The sequence below is a fragment of the Entelurus aequoreus genome, linkage group LG09 (assembly GCF_033978785.1).
Source record: "Entelurus aequoreus isolate RoL-2023_Sb linkage group LG09, RoL_Eaeq_v1.1, whole genome shotgun sequence".
Lineage (NCBI taxonomy): Eukaryota > Metazoa > Chordata > Actinopteri > Syngnathiformes > Syngnathidae > Entelurus > Entelurus aequoreus.
In genome coordinates this window covers 25458104-25485764 of record NC_084739.1, presented here as the reverse complement: position 1 = coordinate 25485764, position 27661 = coordinate 25458104, and the positions used below count along the sequence as shown (strand labels likewise).

Genomic DNA, 27661 nt, shown 5'->3' with positions numbered 1-27661 from the left:
CAAACTAACTAAGGTATTATGATAAACCAAATATTTTTTAAATTAGGTATTAATATTCAATATACCGTAAATGACTTAGCGACTACATAGAATAGGTCTTCGTGTGTCAGCTGTTAGATTGTTCGGTTGTTGTGTAAAATGTGCGAGTGAGCCATCCACGATCGTGTAGTCTACGCAATACGCCTGCGCAAACCGGCTTAAGAGACTGAGGTCACTTCCTCCTTTTTAACCATCGTGGTAAAGATGGCGGAGCAAAAGTCGGTGCCGAGCGATTTGTATAAATGCGTGTACTCGTTTCTGATCGAGAACAAGTTCTCAAAGGCGGCTCAGCAATTCGTCAAACAAATTAAAGTGGTAGGTATTCTGTGAAATGTGGACTCGGTGAGGCCTGGACGTGAACGTGTCATGATTTAAATGCACAGAAACCCGTGTGCGTGTGTGGCCACTTCACACGTGGATTACAGAGATCATACACGTGGTTTACGTTTATTATTGACTGATTAATTCATTTCTTTTTTTTTGTCCAAGGGTAACTAATCTTTTTTTTGTTGCTCCGTTTGTATTTCTATGTATAGAGCCCACAGGATCCAAATGAGGAAAGTCTTCTTAAAATCTACGACTTCTGGGTGAAGTGAGTTGATACCCAAGTTATATTCTACAGTACTATATTTTGTGTGGGACACAAAGTCGCAGTATTTTGTCTTGTAATAGAAGTTCAGTTTTATGTAGCTTTACCAGGGGTGGGCATTACAATAAATTGTAAAACAGACTGTTGATAATAGCTCCCTATATTGCTGTTCCAATCATACCAATGAGGTACTGTTGTGCAATAAGACATGTATATCCTTATATAGGTAATTGTGTATACCGATAACATGTATCGCAATGTAGTATTTTTTCTAAAAGAAAAATTCACTAGAGCTGTCAAACCATTGGTTCGGTTCCTAAGCGTGTGAAAATGTGGCTACGTTCACTGTTTACTGATGAGCAACAAGCGGGAAAATAGCGAGCATAATTGGACAAAGGAAAGGGTACACTATGGAAATATCAGGTCCAATGCCATGGCAAGTTGTTCTTCAGACAAGTAGACTCATTTTTGCCGTGAGTTTCACCTACCTAGGTTCCATTCACCTACCTAGGTTCCATTCTAGAGGCTAACCTTTCCTGTGATAAAGTCTTTTATTGGGCGCCAAACAATCATCCATGACACACCCACTTCAAGTCCACTACTTGAATCAAAAAGGTTAACCAACTAACAAGATTTCTCTACAGAATCTCCTCTCTGGTCAACAAAAGCACCTTGAGGATTCTGGCGGGAACTCTCGTTCAACCTTTTTTCGATTACGCATGCACTTCCTGGTACCTTAGCACCTCCAAAACCCTCAAATCTAAACTCCAAACATCTCAGAACAAGCTAGTCAGGTTACTGCTAGACCTCCACCCCAGATCACACCTCACTCCTACCCACTTCTCTAAAGTGGGCTGGCTCAAGGTGGAGGACAGAGTTAAACAACTAGCACTGAGCCTAGTCTATAAAATCCGCTACGCCTCCCTGATACCGAAGTACATGTCAAACTACTCCCTTAACGTAAATGACCGCCATAACCACAACACCAGGGGGAGCTCCACTAACCATGTTAAACCCAAATTCCGAACTAACAAAGGTCTTAACTCATTCTCTTTCTATGCCACATCAATGTGGAATGCGCTCCCAACAGGTATAAAAGAAAGGGCATCTCTATCCTCCTTCAAAATCGCAATAAAAGTTCACCTCCAGGCAGCTACAACCCTAAACTAACACCCTCCCCGGATTGCTAATAATCAAATGTAAACAATCAAATGCAGATACTTTTTCTTATGCCTTCTGATCTCTCTCTCTCTCTCTCTCTCTCTCTCTCTTTCTCTCTCTCTCTCTCTCTCTATGTCCACTACTTGATGTCCATATCCTAACCCCCCCCTCCTCCACACCCCTGATTGTAAATAATGTAAATAATTCATTGTGATTATCTTGTGTGATGACTGTATTATGATGATAGTATATATGATAGTATATATCTGTATCATGAATCAATTTAAGTGGACCCCGACTTAAACAAGTTGAAAAACTTATTCGGGTGTTACCATTTAGTGGTCAATTGTACGGAATATGTACTTCACTGTGCAACCTACTAATAAAAGTCTCAATCAATCAATCAAAGTTGCTGCCGCCTGCTGCTTCGCTTTCATTCAGTAAGGTAGGAGGAGTTAGACTATACTTAAGGTGCATTGATAATAGTACTGCAGAATAATCGACATTGAGAGTTTAATTAGTGAGATAAATAACTGCAAGAGGCTGAGTTTTTTTTTTTGTCCACCGTCACTGGCATTTGAGTGACAGATTTTAACAATCTGCATTTTGTGGTTTAAATGAACTTACATTGCATATCTCTCCTGAATGCAAATGCTCCTACAGCAGGAATAGACATGCTCTATTCCTACAAAATCTGGCAAGGCACCAAAAAAAAGCGTGTTTATGTACCTTTAGTGTTAAGCTGTTTGAAAAGCATAATGTTTAAAAAAATCCCAAAGCAATTTCATTAAAGAAAACTAATTGTCCAGTCATGGTACTAAAAACCTGAAAATTATCTGTCATGGGTACTCCTATTGATGATGAAAAAATATATCTGCGATTATCACGATTAATTTTGAGTTAACTATGAACAAAATGCAACTAATAGCGATTACATTTTTTAATCGTTTGACAGCTCTAATATACACACATGAAATCTGTTAACTTTGACAGCAGTATTTAATTTAGTTTAAGTCCTTCTCAACATTTTAGTCGACTAAAATTACAGTAAATTTACTCGACTAAAGGTGGCAGAGGGGTTAGTGCGTCTGCCTCACAATACGAAGGTCCTGGGTTCGATCCTGCGCTCTGGATCTTTCTGTGTGGAGTTTGCATGTTCTCCCAGTGACTGCGTGGGTTCCCTCAGGGTACTCCGGCTTCCTCCCACCTCCAAAGACATGCACCTGGGGATAAGTTGATTGGCAGCCCTAAATTGGCCCTAGTGTGTGAATGTTTTCTGTCTATCTGTGTTGGCCCTGCGATGAGGTGGCGACTTGTCCAGGGTGTACACCGCCTTCCGCCCGATTGTAGCTGATAGGCTCCAGCGCCCCCCGCGACCCCGAAGGGAATAAGCGGTAAAAAATGGATGGCTGAAAATATAGATTGTAAAGCATAACGCAGCTTTAAAGTTGTCTTGAAACCACTTTTATCAAGGTTTTTACAGATTATCTCAAAAACAATTTCACAGCAAGACTTGCACTCCAGAAATATATCAATAAGTTAATTTCATGCTAACCTTAACCTATATTATTTGAACTGAAAATACGCATATTTTTTATATGTTGAATCATATGACTAAATTAGTTTTATTTTATGTTTGTGTATAATTACAGTGAGTGTGCACAAGTGGCGTCTTAGCCACTGTCACATTTAAATACAGCAACCATAAATCTAGAATGTATGTGTCTATATACTGTGTATGTATATATACAATGTGATTGAAAGTGGCGCGCCGCCCGGCATTTTCATTATTGCCAAACCTTTAAAATAAGGTTGTTTGTTTGTTTTTTTACTTGAAAACAAATTAAAGTAATATAATATATTGTAGCTCCCAGAAGAAATCACAAAGACCAATTCTTTTGTAACTTTTACTACCAATTTATTGATAACAAACAGCACAATTCCAACAGGTTTTACCTCTTGTGCAAACACTGTAGTCTCGTGAGTCCGCGTTTCTCCGGATACACATTTCCTCTTTCAGGCACAGATGGTGTATTTTCAAACAAGGGAAAAACTGACATTAAATCCAAACCACACAAACATAAAACATTAACGTTAGCTGGTCGTTACAGTATCAATTGAAATTTATAGCCTATTATTTGTGCACTATTGATAAGTCATGTACTGGAAACTTGACCACGGAAAATATACTTTAATCACCGAAAACCGCGCTACCGAAACTGGACGTAAACAAAATGCACGCCATTATGACTGGAGCGCTGTCAGCATGTCTGTGATGTGCATGTAATTTTTAGAAAATATTGCAGGTATACCTCCGGACTGCCACCTTAATGTGCAAATATTAAGAGGACAGTATGTGTTGCTCGGATCATGGTTTTTTTTGTGTTACTAATCAATTTGGAGCGCGTACGTGTAATATTGATCATATGCATGTGCATAGGTAGAGCCATATGATTTTTGGTTTAACGAACTCACGGACAGAATAATGGAATTTTAACGAATGTCATTGAAATTGACATAAACATAATAATAATACCTGGGATTTATATAGCGCTTTTCTAAGTACCCAAAGTCGCTTTACATGTTAAAAACCCATCATTCATTCACACCTGGTGGTGGTAAGCTACTTTCGTAGCCACAGCTGCCCTGGGGTAGACTGACGGAAGCGTGGCTGCCAATTTGCGCCTACGGCCCCTCCGACCACCACCTATCATTCATTCAGCATTCATTCACCGGTGTGAGTGGGACCGGGGGTAAGGGTGAAGTGTCCTGCCCAAGGACACAACGGCATGGTAAGAGGCGGGGAGCGAACCTGCAACCCTCAGGTTTCTGACACGGGCGCTCTACCCACTACGCCATGACCTGAAAGCTGTCATCGTGAGATAAAGGAACGTTTGTCTGGGGAGAAATAATTTATCCCGGACCACTCATGGTCCCTGACACACTACAGGGCTCAAATTTAACCGCGGCAAAAGCCGCAACCGCCCTTGTGACTTGCCGTAATGCCCTAAAAAATTTACAACATCGATGGCAATATGCCATGACTTCCCTTGACTTTTGACTTGTCAATGGACGAGAAATGTAACGGTAAATGGTATAATGATAATGCGCGATAAAATTCCCGAAGGTTAGTAATAACGTCTAATTTTTTAATTACAGAAAAAAACGTCATTTATTAATGCATTTAGGCCATTCATGTGACACATCATTTTGTTAATGTTTTATTGTATATAGTTAATTCCTATATGATTAAAATTCCCGAAGGCTAGTAGTAACGTCTAATTTTTTTAATTACCGAAAAAACGTCATTTATTTATGCATTTAGGCCATTCATTGGCCCTAGTGTATGAATGTGAGTGTGAATGTTGTCTGTCTATCTGTGTTGGCCCTGCAATGAGGTGGCGACTTGTCCAGGGTGTATCCCGCCTTCCGCCCGAATGTAGCTGAGATAGGCTCCAGCACCCCCCGCGACCCTGAAAGGGATAAGCTGTAGAAAATGGTTGGATGGATGTGACACATCATTTTGTTAATGTTTTATTGTGTATAGTTAATTCCTATATGACATTTCTGCTCAAACTCTGAATGGATCTGTCCCGATACAGCATCTACATGTACATAACTTAAAAACATAAATAAATAATTAAAAAAAAAAAACCCTTCTATCAAAATGTAAAAATAGCGATAAAGGCATCATGTAATGAGAAAAAGCTGAAAAATTGATAATAATAATGAATTTAAAAAAAAAAATATATATATATATATATATATATATATATTTTATTTTTATTTTAAAAAAAATATATATATATATTATAATATATATTTTTTATATATATATACACACATATACACTACTGTTCAAAAGTTTGGGGTCACCCAAACAATTTTGTGGAATAGCCTTCATTTCTAAGAATAAGAATAGACTGTCGAGTTTCAGATGAAAGTTCTCTTTTTCTGGCCATTTTGAGCGTTTAATTGACCCCAAAAATGTGATGCTCCAGAAACTCAATCTGCTCAAAGGAAGGTCAGTTTTGTAGCTTCTGTAACGAGCTAAATTGTTTTCAGATGTGTGAACATGATTGCACAAGGGTTTTCTAATCATCAATTAAAATATTAAAATAAAATAAAATAAACATTGAATTAGCCTTCTGAGCCAATGAGCAAACACATTGTACCATTAGAACACTGGAGTGATAGTTGCTGGAAATGAGCCTCTATACACCTATGTAGATATTGCACCAAAAAACAGACATTTGCAGCTAGAATAGTCATTTACCACATTAGCAATGTATAGAGTGTATTTCTTTAAAGTTAAGACTAGTTTAAAGTTATCTTCATTGAAAAGTACAGTGCTTTTCCTTCAAAAATAAGGACATTTCAATGTGACCCCAAACTTTTGAACGGTAGTATATATATATATATATATATATATATATATATACACACACATTTACGCGCATGGTGCCCTTCCAACTTGCCTTGGTGTCCTAAAACATGAGCCCTCCTTTAATGCAACACTTCGTTTGACCATAAAAAGTTAAAATTCGAGGCCTGACACTATATAAATTATATACAATAAATATTATTTATTTCTACACTTTTATGTGCAGGAGGATAAACATTTACCTAATGTTATTTTGTCTCAAAGTTAATTAAGCGCTTGTAGTCAACTTGTCTATGACATTCTCTCTGACAGTGGCCTTTTAGGAGTTGGATGAAATCTTGTTCTCCTAATGATACATTTGTGTGCTTAGATCTCCCCAAGCTAAAAAACGAAAAGCACTTGCTGACGAGACTGAAGCTGCTGGCCCATCAAGCAAGAAGGCAAAAAACAGCAAGGAGAGCTCCAGCAGTGAAGAGTCCAGCAGTGAGGAAGATGAAGCTAAGGCTAAACAAAAGAAGGCTACAACCCCTACTAGTAATATTACTGCAGAATTTATTTGCTAGTTGTATGTCGTAAGAGTGAATTCATCAGCCATGTTTTTTTACACAGCCAAGGCAGTTAAGGCAGCAGCTACTAAAGCGGAATCCAGCAGCAGTGAAGAATCAAGTGAAGAAGAGAAGGCTCCAGCCAAAGCTCCTGTCAAGACTCCTGTTAAGGTAGCAATCAATCATTGTGTGTGACAAACATTGTTTTCAGAGGTATGACGATTAATTGATATATAAATATTATTAAACTTGCAGGGGACCAAAACTGCCTTCATAAAAAGTGTGAATTCACTTTAGCATTTATATTGTAGACTTTGCCGTATGTAACTTGTTTGCTTCACCTCTAAACTCAGATATGTTATCGTAAGCCATGTATCACATATCACATCCTGACGTACCCTGTTGGGATGTGACGATCGATCCGCCACCAATCAGTATTGGCTGATTTTTGTAAAAAAAAAAAAAAAAAAGTATGCGATCGTCATTGCCAATTAATGCCTTATAATGCCGATCACAAACGCCAGTACCTTCTGGCTGACAGTTTTTATTTTTAGTCACCTGGCTGACAAGAGGCTAGCAGATAATGTCTCTACACAGTTAAGTTCCCCCTTAAATTAATAATAATCACCTCAGTTATGTCAAATAAACTGTTTCACTGGAGGACGAGGCTAAGCATGTTACACACTGAGCAAGCCACGAACAGGCATACAAATATCTAAGCTAACCGCTAAGCTTTTAAGAAGTGTAGATGTAATCACGTTACAGCAGAAAGTTAGAAACTATTAACAGGAAATTAACTAGTAGATTAATACGAGTAGAAAGAGAGGATAATAAAACTGTTGGTGTGTCAACATTGTCATAGTTGGTACACGACACATAAGGGGAGGGTGTATCAATCCATACATTGGTGGTGTAATTTATATATTGTTGATATTGTTAAACTGTCAATAACACTAAACATAAATACATTTAAAAATGTACAAGTAATTTGTGTGATCGGTATTGTATCGGCCAATCTCACTCATGGATGATTGAAATCGGCAGCATAAAACCCTGATTGGAACATTTCTGATATTCCCAGCCCTACTTATGACTTTATTTTTTATTTGAATAAATGGATACTTTATTATTATGTAGGTTCCTGTGAAACCACCACTAGCAGCTGCAGGCACCACAAGGAAGAAAGACAGCAGTTCTAGCAGTGAGGAATCAGACTCTGAAGACGAACAGGCCGCCAAAGCTCCTCCATCAAGTGAGTGTCAACGCCAAACTTTGTAAATCTTTCATTTCATCTTTACGAACGTACCCCATCGTCATTTATTGAACTCTGACTGACAGAGGCAGTGGCTGCTGCTAAGCCCAAAGGTGCTACTCCTGCTAAAGAAAAGGAAGAAAGCAGCAGCGAAGAAAGTTCTGAGGATGAGGAACCAACAAAGGTGAAGAAGGTAATCTATGCAGCATTTACACTGCAGGTCTAAGTGAACAATTTCTCACTTAGTTATTACTATATTTCATTTCACTTAAGGGGAACTGCATTTTCTTTGGAATTTTGCCTATCATTCACAGTCCTTATGTTAAAGTTAAAGTACCCATGATTGTCACACACACACTAGGTGTGGCGAAATTATTCTCTGCATTTGACCCATCACTTTTGACCACCCCCTGGGAGGTGAGAGGAGCAGTGAGCAGCAGCAGCAGTGGCCGCGCCCAGGAATCATTTTTTGGTGATTTAACCCCCGATTCCAACCCTTGATGCTGAGTGTCAAGCAGGGAATGAGATTCATATGGTTTTCATGTCCAAAAGCATAGTAATATACCAGAATTAGTCTGTCAAAAGTAAGTCTTATAATGGGAGTCAATGGGGCCCAAAGAGTTCTTAAGAGAAAGTGTGTATAGTTTGTTTTTATCCTATTCTAAAAACATTACAATAAAAAAACTATGCAAAAAACCCCCGAAATTTCAGACCGCTAACCAATCACATCACATAAGGAGCACATGTAATGCCCATTTTGGGCCCTAGGGGTGCACAAGGTTGAACAAGTATACTGTGACAACACAGCAGCAACAGAACCAATGTTGTCATAGGAGACAAGAACACACTCTGACTCGTTAAACGCTAGCAAAAGTCAAGGAGCCAATGGAAGTCTCTATTCCGCCTATTAAGAGCTCTAAAAACCCAAAACCGCCTTTAACCTTTTATACAAACTAAGTATATCTCTAATGTAGTAACAGGCACATTAATATGTAATATTTTAGTATTTTGCCCATTTTAAGCATACAGTGGCATATTCATTTCACACACGTCACAGCTTTTGCTTTTCCCTTCGACAAAAATAACAGTATCACTCATGGCAGACTTCATGAAAGCCGCCGACTACTTTGTGACAATTGATGATCTAGAACCTTATATTTCTTCTTGAGCCTGACTATAAGGATAATTATCTACAAGTTTTAGAAAGTATGTGCTAAACAGATCCAGATTTAGTAAAAGACTAAGCATCACCTAATTTTTTTTCTTTCTTTTTTTTTTTTAATAAAGAAATACAATCATGTGTGCTTACGGACTGTGTCCCTGCAGACTGTATTGATCTATATTGATATATAATGTATATATTGTGTTTTTTATGTTGATTTAATTTAAAAAAAAATTATTGTGCGGCCCGGTGGTTGGGGACCACTGCAATAGAGTATGCCCATTAGCTGCATTGTTAGCCACCTTGTACTTGCCGTATTTCACGAATCAAAATTAATTTAAAAAAGAACATGTGTTCTTGTCTTACATAATGATGTTGAATGTGAGCAAAATAAAAAAAAAAATTGCAGGTCCTCTTTAAGACCTGTGTAATTCATATTTTGGTCACAAAATTGTGCCATTTGAATCTTCAATTCAGTTGAAGTTAGATTTGTTTCCTTGATAGGCTCCAGTCAAAGCTGTCCAAGTAAAAACGGTTGCTGCAGCTCCTGAATCAAGCAGTGAAGATTCGTCATCTGAAGATGAGGCGCCACCCGCAAAGAAACCCAAACCAGGTTAAAACCTTTTTATTTTTTTTATTTTTTTTTTAAAGATTGTACTATTTAATGATGCTCCTACTCCATACAAAAAAGGAGCCTAGGAAAACGGTATTCCTAATACAAGATTTTGGATGACCTCAGAACATGAGGTCATGTTTTCATTACATTTACCAATCAGCACTAACGTCACCTAAGTTGTTGGGAAAATTCCCCCCCAAAATAATGTTTTAAATTAATTTATGCCTCTAAAGTAGCAAAAGTATTTGGACTTTTGTCATGTATACCTCTGCACATGCAATACTTATTTGTAACACAACTACAGGTTTTTGTATTGATTAGGGCTGTCACAAATAAATTAACTAATTTGATTAATCACAAAAAATTATTGCATTAATCATGTATGTACGCAGATTAATCACGCAATTTATTTTGACCATACATGCTCCTCCCCCTCTACCACGGATGGTTACATGAAAGGAAGCGCGAGTTGTTATAAGGTCAGTGATCAGGTTGATGCATACGTCAGTGCAAAGATGAGTGAGAAGACAGCAGTGGGACTTTAAATAAAACTGTTGCCACATTTTGAACAAATAAATGTAGTGCATTCAAGTAAAATGATTACAAAATGTCCCTGGATGACATTCTAACAATAAATTAGCATTTTTGTCCAAATATTTGGGGTTTATTTAAATCATGCAAGCAAGTAATAACTTGAGATTAACACACAATGTATCCAAATTCAAAAGTGTAATTGATTTAGAAAATAAATAATTTAACAGCATTAGTATAAATGTGTGCTGGCAAACACTTCATATCCAGTATCCTGTTTTATACAGTGTTACCATTGGTGTAATGATTATCTTTATTAGCTGGCTTCATCTTTTTTTTTCCTATGAGAGATATTGATTGTAATAAATGAACAAATATAGGAATTGAACAAATCAGAGATTGACCTAAAGAGATTTAAATGTACAAGCCTCACTATGTTTTCCTTGCTTTTGCCATTTCTTTAACCATGAGTCAATATTTTTTTTGATCCCCTACCTTTTCATGTGTAGGAGCATACAGTGCAGTTCCACCTCCTACTTCAACAATCAAGAAGGCTCCAGTTGCATCAGCTAAACCTACCCCAGCAAAAAAGGCTGTGCCTGCTAAATCTACAGTAAAGAAGCCTGCTGCAAAGAAGGAGTCCAGTTCTGAGAGCTCAGGTAGTAAAGATTCAAGTTAAAATGGCTAAAGATTTTATATGGTTTTAAAACCTGTGGTCCTCTTAGAATCAAGTTCGGAGGAAGAAGAGGTAAAAAAGCCTCCAGCCAAGGTCACACAAGCTAAAGCGGCCCCAGTCAAACAGACCTCAGCAAAAAAGGACGAGTCATCAAGCTCAGGCAAGAAACTGCAGATCCTAAGCACGTTAAGTATAGGGCTGCAACTAGGGATGGGTACCTTTTTTTTCTAGGGTTTCCGCAAGGCATTTTAAAAGTCACATTAAAATTTTAAAAGGCACATTTTAAAAGGCACATTAAAAGTCAATAAATGGATTTTGTATAATTAAGACCTTATGTGGCATTAAAAAGCATTGAAATTCGATGTCCAGGGGCGTTAAAATATGTTAAACAATTGTAGGCCTGGGATAATAGTCAATAAGTCAATTAATCAAATGATGAATGAATATGAACTCCTTAACTGTGCCATCATTGACAAATTGCTACGTCTGTTTTTCTTCATCTCTGAATTTTGCTGGGTCAGGTCTCAGTGCTGCTGGAGTAATGGCCCAGTGGTAGTGTTAGGGATGTAACAATAAGAACAATTTATCACGGTTATTGGGACAAAAATTAGTACCCTCACATGTGTTTGAATAAAACATGTGTTATGCAAGTCAAACAAATAGGATGGCGTTGACTACCGAAAAAGACTTAACCTTGTTTCTGCTTGTTTGCTGCACTTGAATATGAAGGATGCTTTCTGGTAATGTGCTGCATCATCGATGTAGTACTATTGTGAAATGTTAGCTCATTTCAACACCATGTCTTTCTTTTTCACTATTAAATGATCACAAAACCTAGCTTGTCTTCTTCAGGCCCTTTGCTCTCTTACTACCTTGTCATTGTTTTTCTTTGAGCTATTTCTCTCTGCACTCCGCTGTTCCTGATACACCACCCGCAGGGCGATTATACATCACCTCATATGCACTCTATTAAAGCAGTCTGCATATATTACTCAGACGAATCTTCAAAGCAACAAAATGCAAATGGATTCATTTTTGTAATCAATTTAATCAATTAATCGTTGCAGCCCTACTTAAGTTTGCTTACTTTCTTTGTAAAACTGCTGACTAGGATTTCCGTTTGTATTAAAAATACGGTTTGTTATCACAGATTCTGACAGTAGCTCAGAAGATGAAGCTCAAGCAAAGCCTGCTGCTAAAGTGGCTGTTCCTGTGGCTAAACCTGCCACTCCTGCTGGAAAGGCTGCTGCAGCAGAAAGCAGTTCAGACTCTGACTCTTCATCTGAGGATGAAAAATCTGCGAAGGCCAAAGCAACCCCAACTCAACCTGCTGCCAAGGCTGCTGTTCCTGCTGCAAAGACTGCTGTTCCTCCTGCAAAGGCCTCAAAACCTGCAGCAAAAGCTGCTGCAGAGAGCAGCTCAGACTCTGACTCCTCCTCTGAAGACGAGGAAGAACCAGTCAAAGCCAAACCGGAAAACACTAAACCTGCAACTACTCTTGCCAAAGCGGCTACTCCAGCAAAGGCAGCAGCAAAAAGCAGCTCAGAATCAGAATCCTCATCTGAGGATGAAGAACCCACAAAAGCCAAGGCTGCAGTTAAACCTGCTGCTAAGAAAGCCGCTACCCCAGCAAAGGCAACAGCAACTACTCTTGCCAAAGCGGCTACTCCAGCAAAGGCAGCAGCAAAAAGCAGCTCGGAATCAGAATCCTCATCTGAGGATGAAGAACCTACAAAAGCCAAGGCTGCAGTTAAACCTGCTGCTAAGAAAGCCGCTACCCTAGCAAAGGCAACAGCATCTAAAAGCAGCTCGGAGTCTGAATCCTCATCTGAAGATGAAGAACCCACAAAAGCAAAGGCTCCAGTTAAACCTGCTGCTAAGAAAGCTGCTACCCCAGCAAAGGCAGCAGCAAAAAGCATCTCGGAATCAGAACCCACAAAAGCCAAGGCTCCAGTTAAACCTGCTGCTAAGAAAGCTGCTACCCCAGCAAAGGTAACAGCATCTAAAAGCAGCTCAGAATCTCAATCTTCATCTGAGGAGGAAGAACCCACAAAAGCCAAGGCTCCAGTTAAACCTGCTGCTAAGAAAGCAGCTACCCCAGCAAAGGCAACAGCATCTAAAAGCAGCTCGGAGTCTGAATCTTCATCTGAAGATGAAGAACCCACAAAAGCCAAGGCTCCAGTTAAACCTGCTGCTAAGAAAGCAGCTACCCCAGCAAAGGCAACAGCATCTAAAAGCAGCTCGGAGTCTGAATCCTCATCTGAGGATGAAGAACCCACAAAAGGTAAGCAGACTGCTGCTAAACCTGCTGTTAAGAAAGCAGCTCCTCCAGCAAAACCTGCAGCTGCTGCCGAAAGCAGCTCAGACTCTGACTCCTCTTCTGAAGACGAGCCAGCGAAAGCAAAGGCAGCGCCCACTTCAAAGGGAGCCCCGGAAGCAAAACCTCCAGCAAAGGCAGCAGCAGCTGAAAGCAGCTCTGACGACTCCTCGTCCGAGGAAGATGAGGAACCTGCTAAAGCTAAGCCAGCTGCGACTAAAGCAGCCACTCCTTCAGCCAAAGCTAAACCTGCGGTGACAAAGGCTAAAGTGGCCAAGAAACCTAGCAAGGCTGCAGCAGAGGAGTCCAGTGATGACAGTTCAGACTCTGATACTCAAACCAAGAAGACACCTGCCAAGGCTGCCGTCGCCAATGGCATCGCTCGCAAAGCTGCATCGGCCAAGCCTGCAGAGTCTTCATCAAGTGAGAGCAGTTCAGAGGAGGAAGAGGAAGCCGTCGTGAAAAGTTCTGCTAAAACCTCTACACCTGCAGCATCGAGCAAGCCAACAGCGGCTGCTAAAGACAGCAGTTCCTCCTCAGACAGCTCAGAGGATGAGGCGCCTAAAAAAGCTGCCACAGCGCCCAGCACTCCTAAAACCAACGGTGGGTGAAGAAGACAACAAGGGCAAAGTCAAAATAACAAACTGTTCCTTCTTTCCCATTTGATGCAGGCACCAATGGAAAGCAGTCGTCAGAAAGCGAAAAAGAAGAAAAAGTTAAAAAGACTCCAAAAAACAAGAAAGCAACCACAACACCACAGACCTTTCCTAAAGAAAATAAAAAAGTATGTGTTATCAAAATCATTTAAAAAAAAAAAAAAAAAAATGTTGCAAATGTAATACTAAATCCATGCAGAAGCTTTTTTTTTTGCGATTGTAGTAAACTTAAAAAGCCTGATTTTGCTGCAGGAAAATGTTTTTATAAGGCTTTTTTTTCTTCAACCCAAGGAGTGAATTCATTTTTAATCAGTGTTTCCCCAAAAAGCACAGGATTTGAACAAATGTAACAAAATAGCCTTTATTTGCTTCATACAATTTTTTGGGATTATTGACAAACTAGTCACTCCCACCTAGGATCTGGCAGGCCTCTTTTCAGATTTTTTTCAAAATTTGCTGAATTTTTTCCTAATATTGCAATTGGAAGTGCAGGGTTTTTAAGTGTTGAAATACATTTAGATTTTCTCGCTAATTAAAATGTGGAAATTTGCTGAAGAAAAAGTAATTAATGAACAAAAAAAGACTGAAGAAAGCATTTGACCAACATGGGACACAAAAATGTGCAAAATAGGCTTTATTCAGTCCGCCTGTGTTACTGTATGGAAAATATATTTTAGCCTTCACATGAACAAAATGTAAACCTTCACAATGAAAAATCATTTGTACTAAGGATGAGTAAACAATAGAAAACATCTTACAGGACATTACTATAGAACTTACACTGGTTACCAGCTGTACACTGACTAAAGTATATACAATTGAATGTCTGGCATTCTACCTTGAAAATATGTACTGTAGTAAAATATGTTAAAGGTTGTACTCACATTAGTTAAATACTGTATAAGTACATATGCTTAATTTCAACATGTTTTCATAAGGAGTAGATTTAAGCGTAATTCATTACATACAGTGTGCTCCATCTGCTGGCATGTTGGTTGTGAACTCACAAACATAAAAAATAGTTTGTAAAACCACCACCAAAGGCTGTTTTATCACTTTTATTTCTTATTACTAATACTATTATGGTCCTATTGCTCTTACTACTATTGTCTTACTGTTACTACTCCTACTGTCTTATTATTGTTACCACTAATTATGTCTTATTGTCTGATATCTGCTCTGTCATCCACAGGTTAAACACATTCTCGTTTTAAGGGTAAAAGTCTATCGTAAACGTTTTTGTTCCAACACATGGCGTGTGGCTTAGCCGCACTTTCGGTGAGAACATGAACTGTAGACAGTGATTTTGGTTGGGAATGAGTGAAGTCAAGGTAAACAAGGAAGTGAAGACATGGGGAGATGCAGGGGGACGTTTGATTGGTTAAACATTTGCGTTGCGTTTGGGTGCAGCTGGGACAAATTCAATTAGCGAAAATGTCTGACAGAAATTGCGAGGCTGCGGTTAATTCGCTGGGATTAGTTGAATGTGCGTAGATCGGTGCAATCGGGAAATCCTGAATAACAAATATGGAGGAAACTAAGATTTATTTTCAAATTCCTGCTGTCCAGAGTTAGACTGGTTTAAAAAAAAAAAAAAAAAACTTTCAAAAGTGTTTAAAGCTGCTGCCAAGAGGGCTGGAAATTTGTGTCAGTGATGTCAAACTACACTTGTATTTTGATCATAATCGTGTTTTCAGACTAACACACCGTTCCGAAGAATAAGAGACGAAGATGTGGAGGTAGACCCCCGCCTTGCAGATAATTCTTTTGATGCAAAGGTAAGCAGATTATTTATTTATTTTTTATTTTTTTTAACTTGACTCATTTTCTACAAGTGCAAACATTCGACACAACATGCATTATCACTGTTTGTGATGATATATTTCTTAGATACAACCCTAAAGTTGATTTGACTTGAATTTTCTCACACGTCTTTTTACAAAACACCCTGTGTAACTTTGGGTGGTGTTTGGGGAAATGTCAATAAAATGTGGTAGCCACCTTTAGTGCACTGGCAAAAGATTAGCTGACATGTCTGCATTCAACTAAAACGTCAAACAAGGCTTAGCCGCTAAATAACGAATCGATTGTCTGATTGTAATTAGACAAACTTTATTGATCCACTGGGGAAATTGTTCCACACAGAAGCTCAGTTTCAAAGGATGGAAAGGATAATGCAGGTATTAAGTAGACTAAAAATGCACCATAGTAGCAATATAATGTGTAATATTTACATATTATATATACACAGTATATAATATATCTTGATATATTATATTTTCATATAATATATACAATATATAGCAAACGTAATGTAATAATTGTCCATCTACACATTGTGCCCATTCAGTACGGGTCCAACGGAGACTGGGGCGAGAAAGCAAACAATGTCCTCCGCTTCACTAAAGGCAAATCATTTCGCCACGAAAAGACAAAGAAGAAGAGGGGAAGCTATCAAGGCGGTGCCATCTCCACCACAGTCAACTCTATCAAGTTTGACAGCGATTGAACAATGTCTCCTTTCACCTGAACTGTGTGATGACGCAGGCTGCCAGTCGCCTGTATGCTTTATTCCTGGCCTAACATTAAAGCAGCACACGACCTGCTAGATAATCCACTTGCAGGCTCGCTCACAGGCAACACTGAGTGGACTGATGGTGATAGAAGAATGCACGATGACCGTATATAGCCACTAGGTGGCTTAAGGCCGCCAGTCCATACATACAAATCTGATTAGAATTGTATTTTTTCCATTTCAGCAATTATGAATGGCAGCCATCCAACCTTTTTTTTTTTATCATGTAATCTCAAGTGTCTTAATTTCTCTATGTTTAATGTGAATATTGGCGAGAGGGGTTGTACTCGTTTTTCCTTTAACTCCGCATGGAGGATATAAGTAAATTTTATGCGGCGTATTAATTGTTTTAAGACCTCATGGTATGTTGAAATTCTGTTTGTCTAGTAGTAATCGACAGTTTAAACTTGTTACTGTACTTGTTTTCTAACCATAACTAAATAAAAGATTGAAAAATACTTGTAGGTTTGATTGTAGAACTTAAAGTGTTAGATGTTAGTGAGAATGTTCTACAGCAGAATGTTTCAAAGTATGAGGCGGGTCTCAGGAAAGGAGGAAATGCAGAAGCTTGATTAAAATAAAAAATTCTCTTTAAACTTGCTTAGGGAACTTTTAAGGTTAAAAGGTTAAATTAATTAGTTGCCTACAATGTGAATAAACATTTTGTTGTGAGCATAAAACTGAACTGTGTTCCAGAAAGTTTTTTCTTATGGACCAGAGGTTTTCACCTGTCTACATTGTCTTTGAAACTGAGCTCAAACATTTCAAACTTTTTTCACCAAGTACCGCCCCAGAAAAAACTCAGCTCTCCATACCACCATAATGACCAACATTAAAAATCAGTAGTGTAATAGGCCTAAGTACTTGTTGAAACCTCTGCCTTGTTTTTAATAAGTATATTTAATATTTAGGCCGCTGTAACATTACACACACACACACAAAGTGAGTCCGACTATATCTAGCCAGAACTTCACCTCGCACACTAGGTCAGGCTCCTTCCCCCCCAGCGAGGTGACATTCCACGTCCCAAGAGCTAGTTTATGTAGCCGAGGATCGGACCGTCAAGTGCCCTGCCTTCGGCTGCCGCCTAGCTCACATTGCACCCGACCTCTATGGCCCCTGCTATGGGTGGTGAGCCCATTGGAGGGGGGACCCACGTTGCTTCTTTGGGCCCATAAAATAAAATAAGATAAATAAAAATTTCTTGAATAAAAAAGAAAGTAAAACAACATAAAAACAGTTACATAGAAACTAGTAATTAATGAAAATGAGTCAAATTAACTGTTAAAGGTTAGTAAGGTGGACCAGCAGCATGCACAATCATGTGTGCTTCAGGGACTGTATCCCTTGCAGACTGCATTGATTTATATTGTAGGAACCAGAATATTAATAACAGAAGGAAAAAACCCTTTAGTGTGAATGAGTGTGAATGGGGAGGGAGGTTTTTTTTGGGTTGGTGCACTAATTGTAAGTGTATCTTGTGTTTTTTATGTTGATTTAATAAAAAAACAAAACAAGTCTTCTTTGTCTTTTACCAAGTGTGCCATGATTAGAACACACACTGGTGTTTGATTCTGCAAGTAGGAACACAAGTTGTTGCCAGAAGTCAGACGTGCGCTGCTATGGAAACAAAAATCAATGTGCGGAATAAATCAGTCCCGGAAATTATTAAAATAACCAAAATACGGTAAATATTGAACACATTACATATTGTTATGAACTTTACATATAGACTTGCAGTGTGTATATAAAATGTTGCTGGAGGGTTTTAAGTTGTTTTAAAAGAGGACTTTGAAGGCTACAATGTTGACTCCCATTAGCCACAACTTTCAAGCGTTTATCATCTTTAAAATCGTAAAAAAAAGATGTTCTTGTCTCTCATGATTGAGCAATAGGCAAAATTCCCTCCAAAAAGTGCAGTTCCCCTTTTAAGAGAGTCATGATTAGAAAGTGGCGAGAGCCAAGAGATGTATACGAGCCAAATTAGCCTGACCAACATTTTTGGGGGGTTTGTATTATATTACTTTAATTCAAGTAAACTTCTTGAGTGAGCCACACTTGAATGAACTTGCAAAGCACTGCATAGTTGACCTGAAAACCGAGGAGGTTCTGGCAGCCAGAAACTTTCTTGCCATAAAAACAGAGGCTGGATGTCCACCCCAAGATGTCTTGTCTGTGCACAACCTCCTTGATCTAGACTTGTTTCCCTCTCTGAAGGCAACCATCCAAGTAAGCAGCTGCTTCATGTGAAAGGTCGTTCAGTGCTCCTGGTGACGTCAAACAATGGGTCAGAAAAGACTTCACAGTCTTGCAGTCATGTCCATTTGAGTCCCAACATAAACAGACGGCATTATTTCATGCTTCCACCCACCAAGTAACTGGCGATTGCAGTCATGTTAAAAATTATGTACTTTGTGACAACACAGTGATTTATTTTTGCATATTTTGCATACAATACACATGGGCTCTAATGGAGTAAAAAATACAGTACTGTTACAGTTTTTGGACAATTTTTTTATTGTTGTTAATGCTGCAAACACACTTGTCCGTCTTATTGAAATAAAACAAATCCATTGGTGGACTTGGATGTTTACACATCTCTGAATGATTTGTAATGTAAAACTCATAATAAAGTTTCTTACTGACAGAAAAATAACTTCCATATGGTATGATTAGCAAAGCACACTACTACAGCTTTGCAGTATAGGTGTGCTACTTAAACTTATTTTAGAGTAGTGTTTTGGGGGCTCTGAAGACTGGATGCATTGACAGACCCATAATCCAAAAAAGTGGAATTGTATGGGTGTTTTTTGTCATCTTCACTTTTATCGTTTTCATATTTTATTGTGATAGTCCATATCACCCATCCCTACTGGCCAGGTGTGGCCTGTGGGCCTTAAGTTTGACACCTGTGGTCTAAATGCCTTAAAGGCCTACTGAAATTAAATGTTCTTATTCAAACGGGGATAGCAGGTCCATTCTGTGTGTGTTATACTTGATCATTTCGCGATATTGCCATATTTTTGCTGAAAGGATTTTGTAGTTAAAATTGACCATAAAGTTCGCAACTTTTGGTCGCTGATAAAAAAGCCTTGCCTGTACCGGAAGTAGCGTGACGTCACAGGTTGTGGAGCTCCTCACATCTGCACATTGTTTACAATCATGGCCAACAGCAGCGAGAGCGATTCGGACCGAGAAAGCGACGATTACCCCATTAATTTGAGCGAGGATGAAAGATTTGTGGATGAGGAAAGTGAGAGTGAAGGATTAGAGGGCAGTGGACGCGATTCAGATAGGGAAGATGCTGTGAGAGGCGGGTGGGACCTGATATTCAGCTGGGAATGACTAAAACAGTAAATAAACACAAGACATATATATACTCTATTAGCCACAACACAACCAGGCTTATATTTAATATGCCACAAATTAATCCGCATAACAAACACCTCCCGTCCATATAACCCACCAATACAAATCAAACACAACACACTCAATCCCACAGCCCAAAGTACCGTTCACCTCCGCAAAGTTCATACAGCACATATATTTCCCCAAAGTTACGTACGTGACATGCACATAGCGGCACGCACGTACGGGCAAGCGATCAAATGTTTGGAAGCCAAAGCTGTACTCACGGTAGCGCGTCTGCTATCCAACTCAAAGTCCTCCTGGTTGTGTTGCTGTAGCCAGCCGCTAATACACCGATCCCACCTACAGCTTTCTTCTTTGCTGTCTTCATTGTTCATTAAACAAATTGCAAAAGATTCACCAACACAGATGTCCAGAATACTGAGGAATTTTGCGATGAAAACAGACGACTTAATAGCTGGCCACAATGCTGTCCCAATATGTCCGCACAATCCGTGACGTCACGCGCAAACATCACACCGAGACGTTTTCAGCAGAATATTTTGCGGGAAATTTAAAATTGCACTTTACTAATCTAACCCGGCCGTATTGGCATGTGTTGCAATGTTAAGATTTCATCATTTATATATAAACTATCAGACTGCGTGGTCGGTAGTAGTGGGTTTCAGTAGGCCTTTAAATTACCATAACAGTAATAACAGAAAACTAACAATTTTCTTTTCAACCATTTCGTTTTCTTCAGTATTTGCTGTGTAATTCTAATACAGTAACAAGTTGTAAGCAAAAAAAAATCTTGCAAGGGCAAAAATTGTGAATCAAAAAGGTTGTGCAGAGACAACATATCTTTGGGTGGACATCCAGCCCCCGTTTTCTTTCCACCAGAACCTCCTCTGTTTCCAGGTCTACTGTGCAGTGCTGTGCAGGTTGGTTTACACTGCTGTCATCTGTTCAACGTTTCCTTGTTTGCATGTTGCCTGTTAGCTTTTCCATGAACAACATTGTCCTCATGTGTTTGGGTCATCTCATGTTTACTAAAGATGACTGAAGCTTTCTTACACTTACACTTTCAACCATTTAGATGTATTCAGTGTTTGTTGTGTAATACATGTAATAAAGAAATTGCAAGTGCAAGGAAGCACGCTGGCATCACAGAAACCCTTTTAATGATGCATCTCCAAAATGCAAGTACTCGCATGCAGGAAGATGCTAGAAAATGTCAGATGCGTTGCAACAGTCAGCCTTAATGCATTGTTGCAGCTCGATGATTTTTGTGCACATCACGCAAGGCGCGTTTGCGAGACGAGCGGGTGAAATGTGCCGTGGTTTTGAGAGCAGCTGGATGTGAGGCTGAGAGAGAGGTGAGGCGTGCGGGTGTGTTCAAGGGTTACAGTGCGTGCCTGGGAGTCACTCAGAATCTCCGGGTTGGGGTGTCACTGATGTCAAAAATAATACCTTTTATTTATTTTCGTGATCGATCTGTAGGGTCCCAAAGATTGACTGGTCGATCTCGATCCATGGGTTGGCGACCCCTGTTCTAGATCATCAAGGACTGATTGAGAGCCTTTAAAATGTCATTTATGTATAACTATGATCGTTTGCCACTTTCTTGCGTCATTTCCAGACAGACGATGATTTAACTATTTTTAATTGAAGTCATTTAAAACTCCACTCTATTAAAATGTTAGGCTAACTGTAAATGTTATTTAAAAGTGCCAATAACGTGCTGCTAAACAATTACATGTTGCAAATCATAGAATATTTACAATTCTTCGCATTGTGGCCTCTTTTGGTCTCTCAGACCAGCTCCAGGGCTTGTTGTCCTATGGAGCCCAGTACCTGACCGGGGTCTGGTCTCTGCTGTACTAGGGAGTTTGTTCCAGGCCCGCTCGCCCCCATGGAAAGCTACACGCTAAAGTTTTGCATGACTTTAGAGCAGCAGTGTTCAAACTTTTCCTCACCAAGGGCCACATACTAAAAAGTCAAAGCATGCAGGGGCCATTTTGAGGGATTTTTTATTTTTTTGTAAAAAAAAATTAAATATACCAAAAACAGACATGAATTTAAAGACAGACTTTGGTCAGCTTTGTGTTACAGGTTACAAAACATTACTTATTAGTATCATAATTCTAGCTATTTATCATTACAATACATATCTTTCTTACATTTTTACTGTTTTTTTGTTTGGTTTTATTTCGACAATATGGAGTGGGCCACAAATGGCTCCCAGGCCACACTTTGGATGCCCCTTCCTTTACAGGAAAACTATTAGTTTATTTCTCAATAGTATTAGAGCAGTGATTCTCAAACTATGGTAAGAATCACTTAAGTATTTAAACAGCGTTACTATTCTCAGTGGCCTAGTGGTTAGAGCAGGGGTCACCAACCTTTTTGAAAGCAAGAGCTACTTCTTGGGTAGTGATTAATGTGAAGGGCTACCAGTTTGATACACACTTCAATAAATTGCCACAAATAGCCAATTTGCTCAATTTATCTTTAACTCTATGTTATTATTAATAATTAATGATATTTACACTTAATTGAACGGCTTAAAAGAGGAGAAAACACGAAAAAAAATGACAATTAAATTTTGAAACATAGTTTATCTTCAATTTTGACTCTTTAAAATTCAAAATTCAACCGAAAAAAATAAGAGAAAAACTAGCTAATTCGAATCTTTTTGAAAAAATAAAAAATAAAATTTATGGAACATCATTAGTAATTTTTCCTGATTAAGATTAATTTTAGAATTTAATGACATGTTTTAAATAGGTTAAAATCCAATCTGCACTTTGTTAGAATATATAACAAATTGGACCAAGCTATATTTCTAACACAGACAAATCATTATTTCTTCTAGATTTTCCAGAACAAAAATTTTAAAAGAAATTCAAAAGACTTTGAAATAAGATTTAAATTTGATTTTACAGATTTTCTAGATTTGCCAGAATATTTTTTTGAATTTTAATCATAAGTTTGAAGAAATATTTCACAAATATTCTTCGTCGAAAAAACAGAAGCCAAAATGAAGAATTAAATTAAAATGTATTTATTATTCTTTACAATAAAAAAAATAAATTTACTTGAACATTGATTTAAATTGTCAGGAAAGAAGAGGAAGGAATTTAAAAGCTAAGAAGGTATATATGTTTAAAAATCCTAAAATCTTTTTTAAGGTTGTATTTTATCTCTAAAATTGTCTTTCTGAAAGTTATAAGAAGCAAAGTAAAAAAATTAATGAATTTATTTAAACAAGTGAAGACCAAGTCTTTCAAATATTTTCTTGGATTTTCAAATTCTATTTGAGTTTTGTCTCTCTTAGAATTAAAAATGTCGGAAAAGCGAGACCAGCTTGCAAGTAAATAAATACAATTTAAAAAATTGAGGCAGCTCACTGGTAAGTGCTGCTATTTGAGCTATTTTTAGAACAGGCCAGCGGGCTACTCATCTGGTCCTTACGGGCTACCTGGTGCCCGCGGGCACCGCGTTGGTGACCCCTGGGTTAGAGTGTCCGCCCTGAGATCGGTAGGTCGTGAGTTCAAACCCCGGCCGAGTCATACCAGACTATAAAAATGGGACCCATTACCTCCCTGCTTGACACTCAGCATCAAGGGTTGGAATTGGGGGTTAAATCACCAAACATGATTCCCGGGCGCAGCCCCCGCTGCTGCTCACTGTTCCCCTCACCTCCCAGGGGGTGATCAAGGGTCAAGGGATAAAATGCAGAGAATAATTTCGCCACACCTAGTGTGTGTGTGACAATCATGGGTACTTTAACTTATTCAAACTGTGTGTAATGCTAGTGGCCAAAAATATTAAATACATCTGTTTGAATAAGACCTTGATGTATCTTGTTGTATGCTTGCATGTTCGAAATAAACTCAAACCTTTGCCTTGTTTAATTAAATTCAGGCCTACTACGCTACTGTATTTTAATGTTAGTCATTATGGTGCCACTTGGAGAGCCAAGTGTTTTCTGAGGTGGTACTTGGTGGAAAAAGTTTGAGAACCACTGAATTAGAGGAGAGTCCAGCCTTTTTATTTTAACGTCTAATGCTTAGCACATGTTGCTCCGTAGCCACCACTAGGTGTCAGTGTCCAGCAGGATGAGAAACATCTGTTCGAGATGCAGATGCTGGAACAGTGAAGGCCATTCATACCTTACAGGATTGACCTCTGTCCGTTTTCTACCGCCTGTCCCTTTTGGGGTCGCGGGGGGTGCTTGACCTCCGGAGCAAAAATACACTGTAAGGCTACAGCGTTCACCTTAACTCATCTACAAAGGAGACAAAGAGGGCTGTTGGTGATGAACCCCAAGATGCAGATATGGCAGGTTTGGTGCAGGAAAACATGATATAATGTCCAAAAATTAAGGCAAAACACAAACCAGGAACAGGCAAACAGAGAACAAATACCAGCAAACAGGAAAACTGGAAACAGCAAACAGTCCACAGCATACAGCGACAATACTCCAGCACTGACTGGAGGGCAAAGCAGGTCTAAATAGCAGCCGGCTGATTGACACCAGGTGTGGCCAGGTGCCAATCAGCCGCAGCTGAGGGGAAACGGCGCTCAGGGAGAAAATCAGGAAACTGAACCAAAATAAGAGCGCTGACAGGAAATAAAACATAACTAAACTTTCAGTGACAAACCTGACAGACCTACTGGAACAATGACTTCCTCACACTCACACAGGTTCATCTCCCTTTTTTCCAAGCAGTAAAAATGAGAAACTGAGAAAAAAAAAAAAATTCCATGCAGGTATAAAAAGAAAAGCACAACTCATTCTTTTTGTTATCAAACACAAACCTTTAATTTGAATAACATTCTTTGTATAAAGTGTTTCAGTGAGCATTATAATCAGAAGAATAAACATTTTGTGACATCCCATATGAACAAATATGAACATCTTTATAGTGAAACTGCACTTTGAAAAATGTTTTGCCCATCATTCACAATCCTTATGTGAAACAGGAACACACTTGGTCTTTCCTTTTTGTGTATTCAACATACAAAAAAAACTAAGAGGTGGCTAACAATACAGGTAATGGGAATAATCTACTCTGCCTGTAAAGCGCTTTTAAAAAACATCCCAAAACCGCCAACAGTGCTCCATGACCCGCATATTAACAAGCTATAGCCACATTGTTACTATACAAAAGCTTAAAAAAAAATAGAATATTGTGTAAAAGTCCATTAATTTAAGCAATACAACCTCAAATGTGAAACTAATAGGTGAAATAAACTCCTTACATACAATGTAAAATATGTCTCATTATATTTTTGATGATCATGGGTTACAGTTTTTGAAAACTCCACATTTTCTGAATCACCAAATGATATCAAAAGAAGTCTTAATATCTTCAGTTGCATGTTATGAGACTATGTAAAATTAGTTTCACCTTGGAAATGTAATTGATGGAATAAACAAACAAACCTTTGCACGATATTCTTATTTTTGGAGTTTCACCTGTAAGAGCTATTGCTGAGGAACTACTTTTAGTAATACAGTGCCCTGACCACAGGTACTCCGTTGCTGCTGAACCACCCCTGAGTTGGTCAACTTTGAAATTTAACCTGGACCCCAAGACATCGCTAGGAAGACACAGCAAGATGCTCGTTTGGGTCACCTTTTTTTTTTTTTTACCTGGGAATGGAGGACTATGCTGAATTAATCTCCTAAACGGGAAGCACATGTCTTGTGCTGAAAGATACAACAATCGCATTAGTCTGTATCCCAGTGAGAGTAAACATTGTAAGTCACTGTTTTATTATGTTGATGTTTTGTTTTTCTTGTTTAGCACTCACCAATACGATGCGTTAGTGTTTCACTAAAGCTGAAACTGCTAAATGGAATGTTTGCAACTTGCTCACAGTTACATTTTTCAAAGCAAAAAATATAGCAAGAACACCACCGGCTAGTTTATATGTTACCATTAGTGGTTTAACAGAACATATTTGTTTTAGAATTGTCAATATTCTTCACAATTACTAAGTTTATGGGATAATTTTTTTTACCGGCCTGGTAAAAAAAATTAAAAATTAAAATGATTGGTGTTTACAGCGGCCTCATCAACACTTACGCACTGAGAGCACGTCCACACATACAAAAGAAGTCCAAGAGAAGCAACACACAATTTGCAGTCATGTTGTTTTGATAGAATATACATTTAATGACAACTACACTAACTATCCAAATCGCTATAATTAGCTAACAACACCCAAAGCTAAGGTTCGTGCATGTGTTACGTACATAGTTATGTCATTACATCTTAGAAACCGTATAAAGGGCAGGATACACTGTGTAAAATACTCTGAACATCTGTGTAAATGTGGCAAACAGCCTCCTTATTACTCAGCTTTTTATACTTGTAGTTAATCCTCATTATATTCAGGCCCAAAAAATAAGTCACGGTAATGTTTAAAATGAGCAAAATACTGTAATTATTACATGTTATGAATGTGGCTGTTACTACATTACATACATGCTTACAGTATATTGAAGGTTTTTTAGAGCGCTATATTGGTGGAATAGATGACTCCTTATTACCTGCATTGTTAGCCCCCTTAGCTAGCAGTTTATTACGATGTAGAATGCAAATAAAAGAGAAGCACGTGTGTTTTTGTCTTACACAAGGATTTAGAATGAGAGTCAAAAAAAATAAAAATCAGTTCCCCTTCAAGTGGTAGAAGAAGTTAAGGCTATCTAGAAACGCAAAAGGGGAAACATTTTGAATATTAGTCAAAGTTTCTAGCTGCTCTTAGCATTTAACAAAGGGTCACGTGCTGTTGAATGTCGTACTTTGGCAAAGAGTAAATATATGCTTGTATATTGTTATCATACATATTTGTGTGACACCTTAATGATACACAATTAAGGGCACTCATGCATGGTTCAAGTTTACTGTTGGCCTACAAAACCACCAACATGGCCGATAGCGCTGCAGTTTCCATTGTATTTGTTGTTTGCGTTTGTAAGAACAGTTGGAGAAAAATGTCTCTAATGGTGCTCTTACTCCCACTCACATGTCACCTTTTGCTGCCCCTTTATGTCTTTGGCATTGCAAAGTCCCAGGCAGTATCCTGAGCACACTTCACCATGGCGCGCACAAGGCGAGTGAAGCCCATGTCCTTGGGTTTCTCCAGCCCACGCATGAGCCGCTGCTTCATGATGGCAATGAACTCCTTATTACTGAGCTCGCCGTTCCCTAAAGAGAGGGAGAAGTGTGGAAGGAGCGGGGGGATATTTAAAAGCCAGAAGAGTGCTTAAAGGCAAATACTTGACAGATTTACTAGGGATGTGCCGATCAGTGTTTTATGCTTCCGATACAGACCATCCGCGAGTGAGATTGGCTGATACCGATACCGATCACATGTAATGCTAGGTTGCAATCACATGACCTAGCGGCACTTCCGAGTTTCAGGCGATGGACTAGAGTCCCATTAGGCTACTGTTTATTTACCGGCATCAGGGCAGATTTGGGCGTATTTTGACTGGTTTAGAGGCGATCATGGAAAAATATTTAAAATGGAGTGGATTTATACACTCTAGAGAAAAAATATTTTTGAAAGATTAAAACCACTCATCACCAAGACGTTACAGCTCACCTTGACCTCACTTCTTTCGATACTTACAAGGATTTAAAGAAGAAAAGATCAGAGGCACATCTGAAAGTATTATTATATATTATATATATATATATATATATATATTATTATACAAATTAAGCATTAATCCGTGAAAGACAAAGTTGGACTTATTCGTACATCACTAAGTAATGTATTTGATTGA

General features: G+C 38.6%; 2 protein-coding genes across 5 annotated transcripts in view; one reads left to right on the top strand and one right to left on the bottom strand.

The window, feature by feature from the left end:
- The first annotated feature begins 196 nt into the window (after window positions 1-196).
- Window positions 197-25796, top strand: nolc1 (nucleolar and coiled-body phosphoprotein 1). Of its 3 annotated transcripts, none has more exons than XM_062058421.1 (13): window positions 197-354; window positions 576-631; window positions 6544-6707; window positions 6783-6889; window positions 7856-7970; window positions 8057-8163; window positions 9637-9745; window positions 10789-10938; window positions 11005-11115; window positions 12106-13875; window positions 13944-14056; window positions 15626-15706; window positions 25395-25796. In XM_062058421.1, the coding sequence occupies exons 1-13, from the start codon at window positions 244-246 to the stop codon at window positions 25410-25412; spliced, it is 3012 nt and encodes a 1003-aa protein (XP_061914405.1). In that variant the 5' UTR covers window positions 197-243; the 3' UTR covers window positions 25413-25796. The 3 variants fall into 3 exon arrangements, with proteins under 3 accessions (XP_061914405.1, XP_061914404.1, XP_061914403.1); XM_062058420.1 differs by lacking the exon at window positions 25395-25796 and adding an exon at window positions 16279-16961 and having other exon boundaries at window positions 8057-8154; XM_062058419.1 differs by lacking the exon at window positions 25395-25796 and adding an exon at window positions 16279-16961.
- micu1 (mitochondrial calcium uptake 1) overlaps window positions 24664-27661 on the bottom strand; it is a 34019-nt gene continuing 31021 nt past the window's right edge. For both annotated transcript variants that reach the window (XM_062058422.1, XM_062058424.1), the window contains one exon: window positions 24664-27077. In XM_062058422.1, coding sequence (XP_061914406.1) covers window positions 26917-27077 — 161 coding nt within the window. In that variant the 3' untranslated portion in view covers window positions 24664-26916. The remainder of the gene's footprint in view (window positions 27078-27661) is intronic.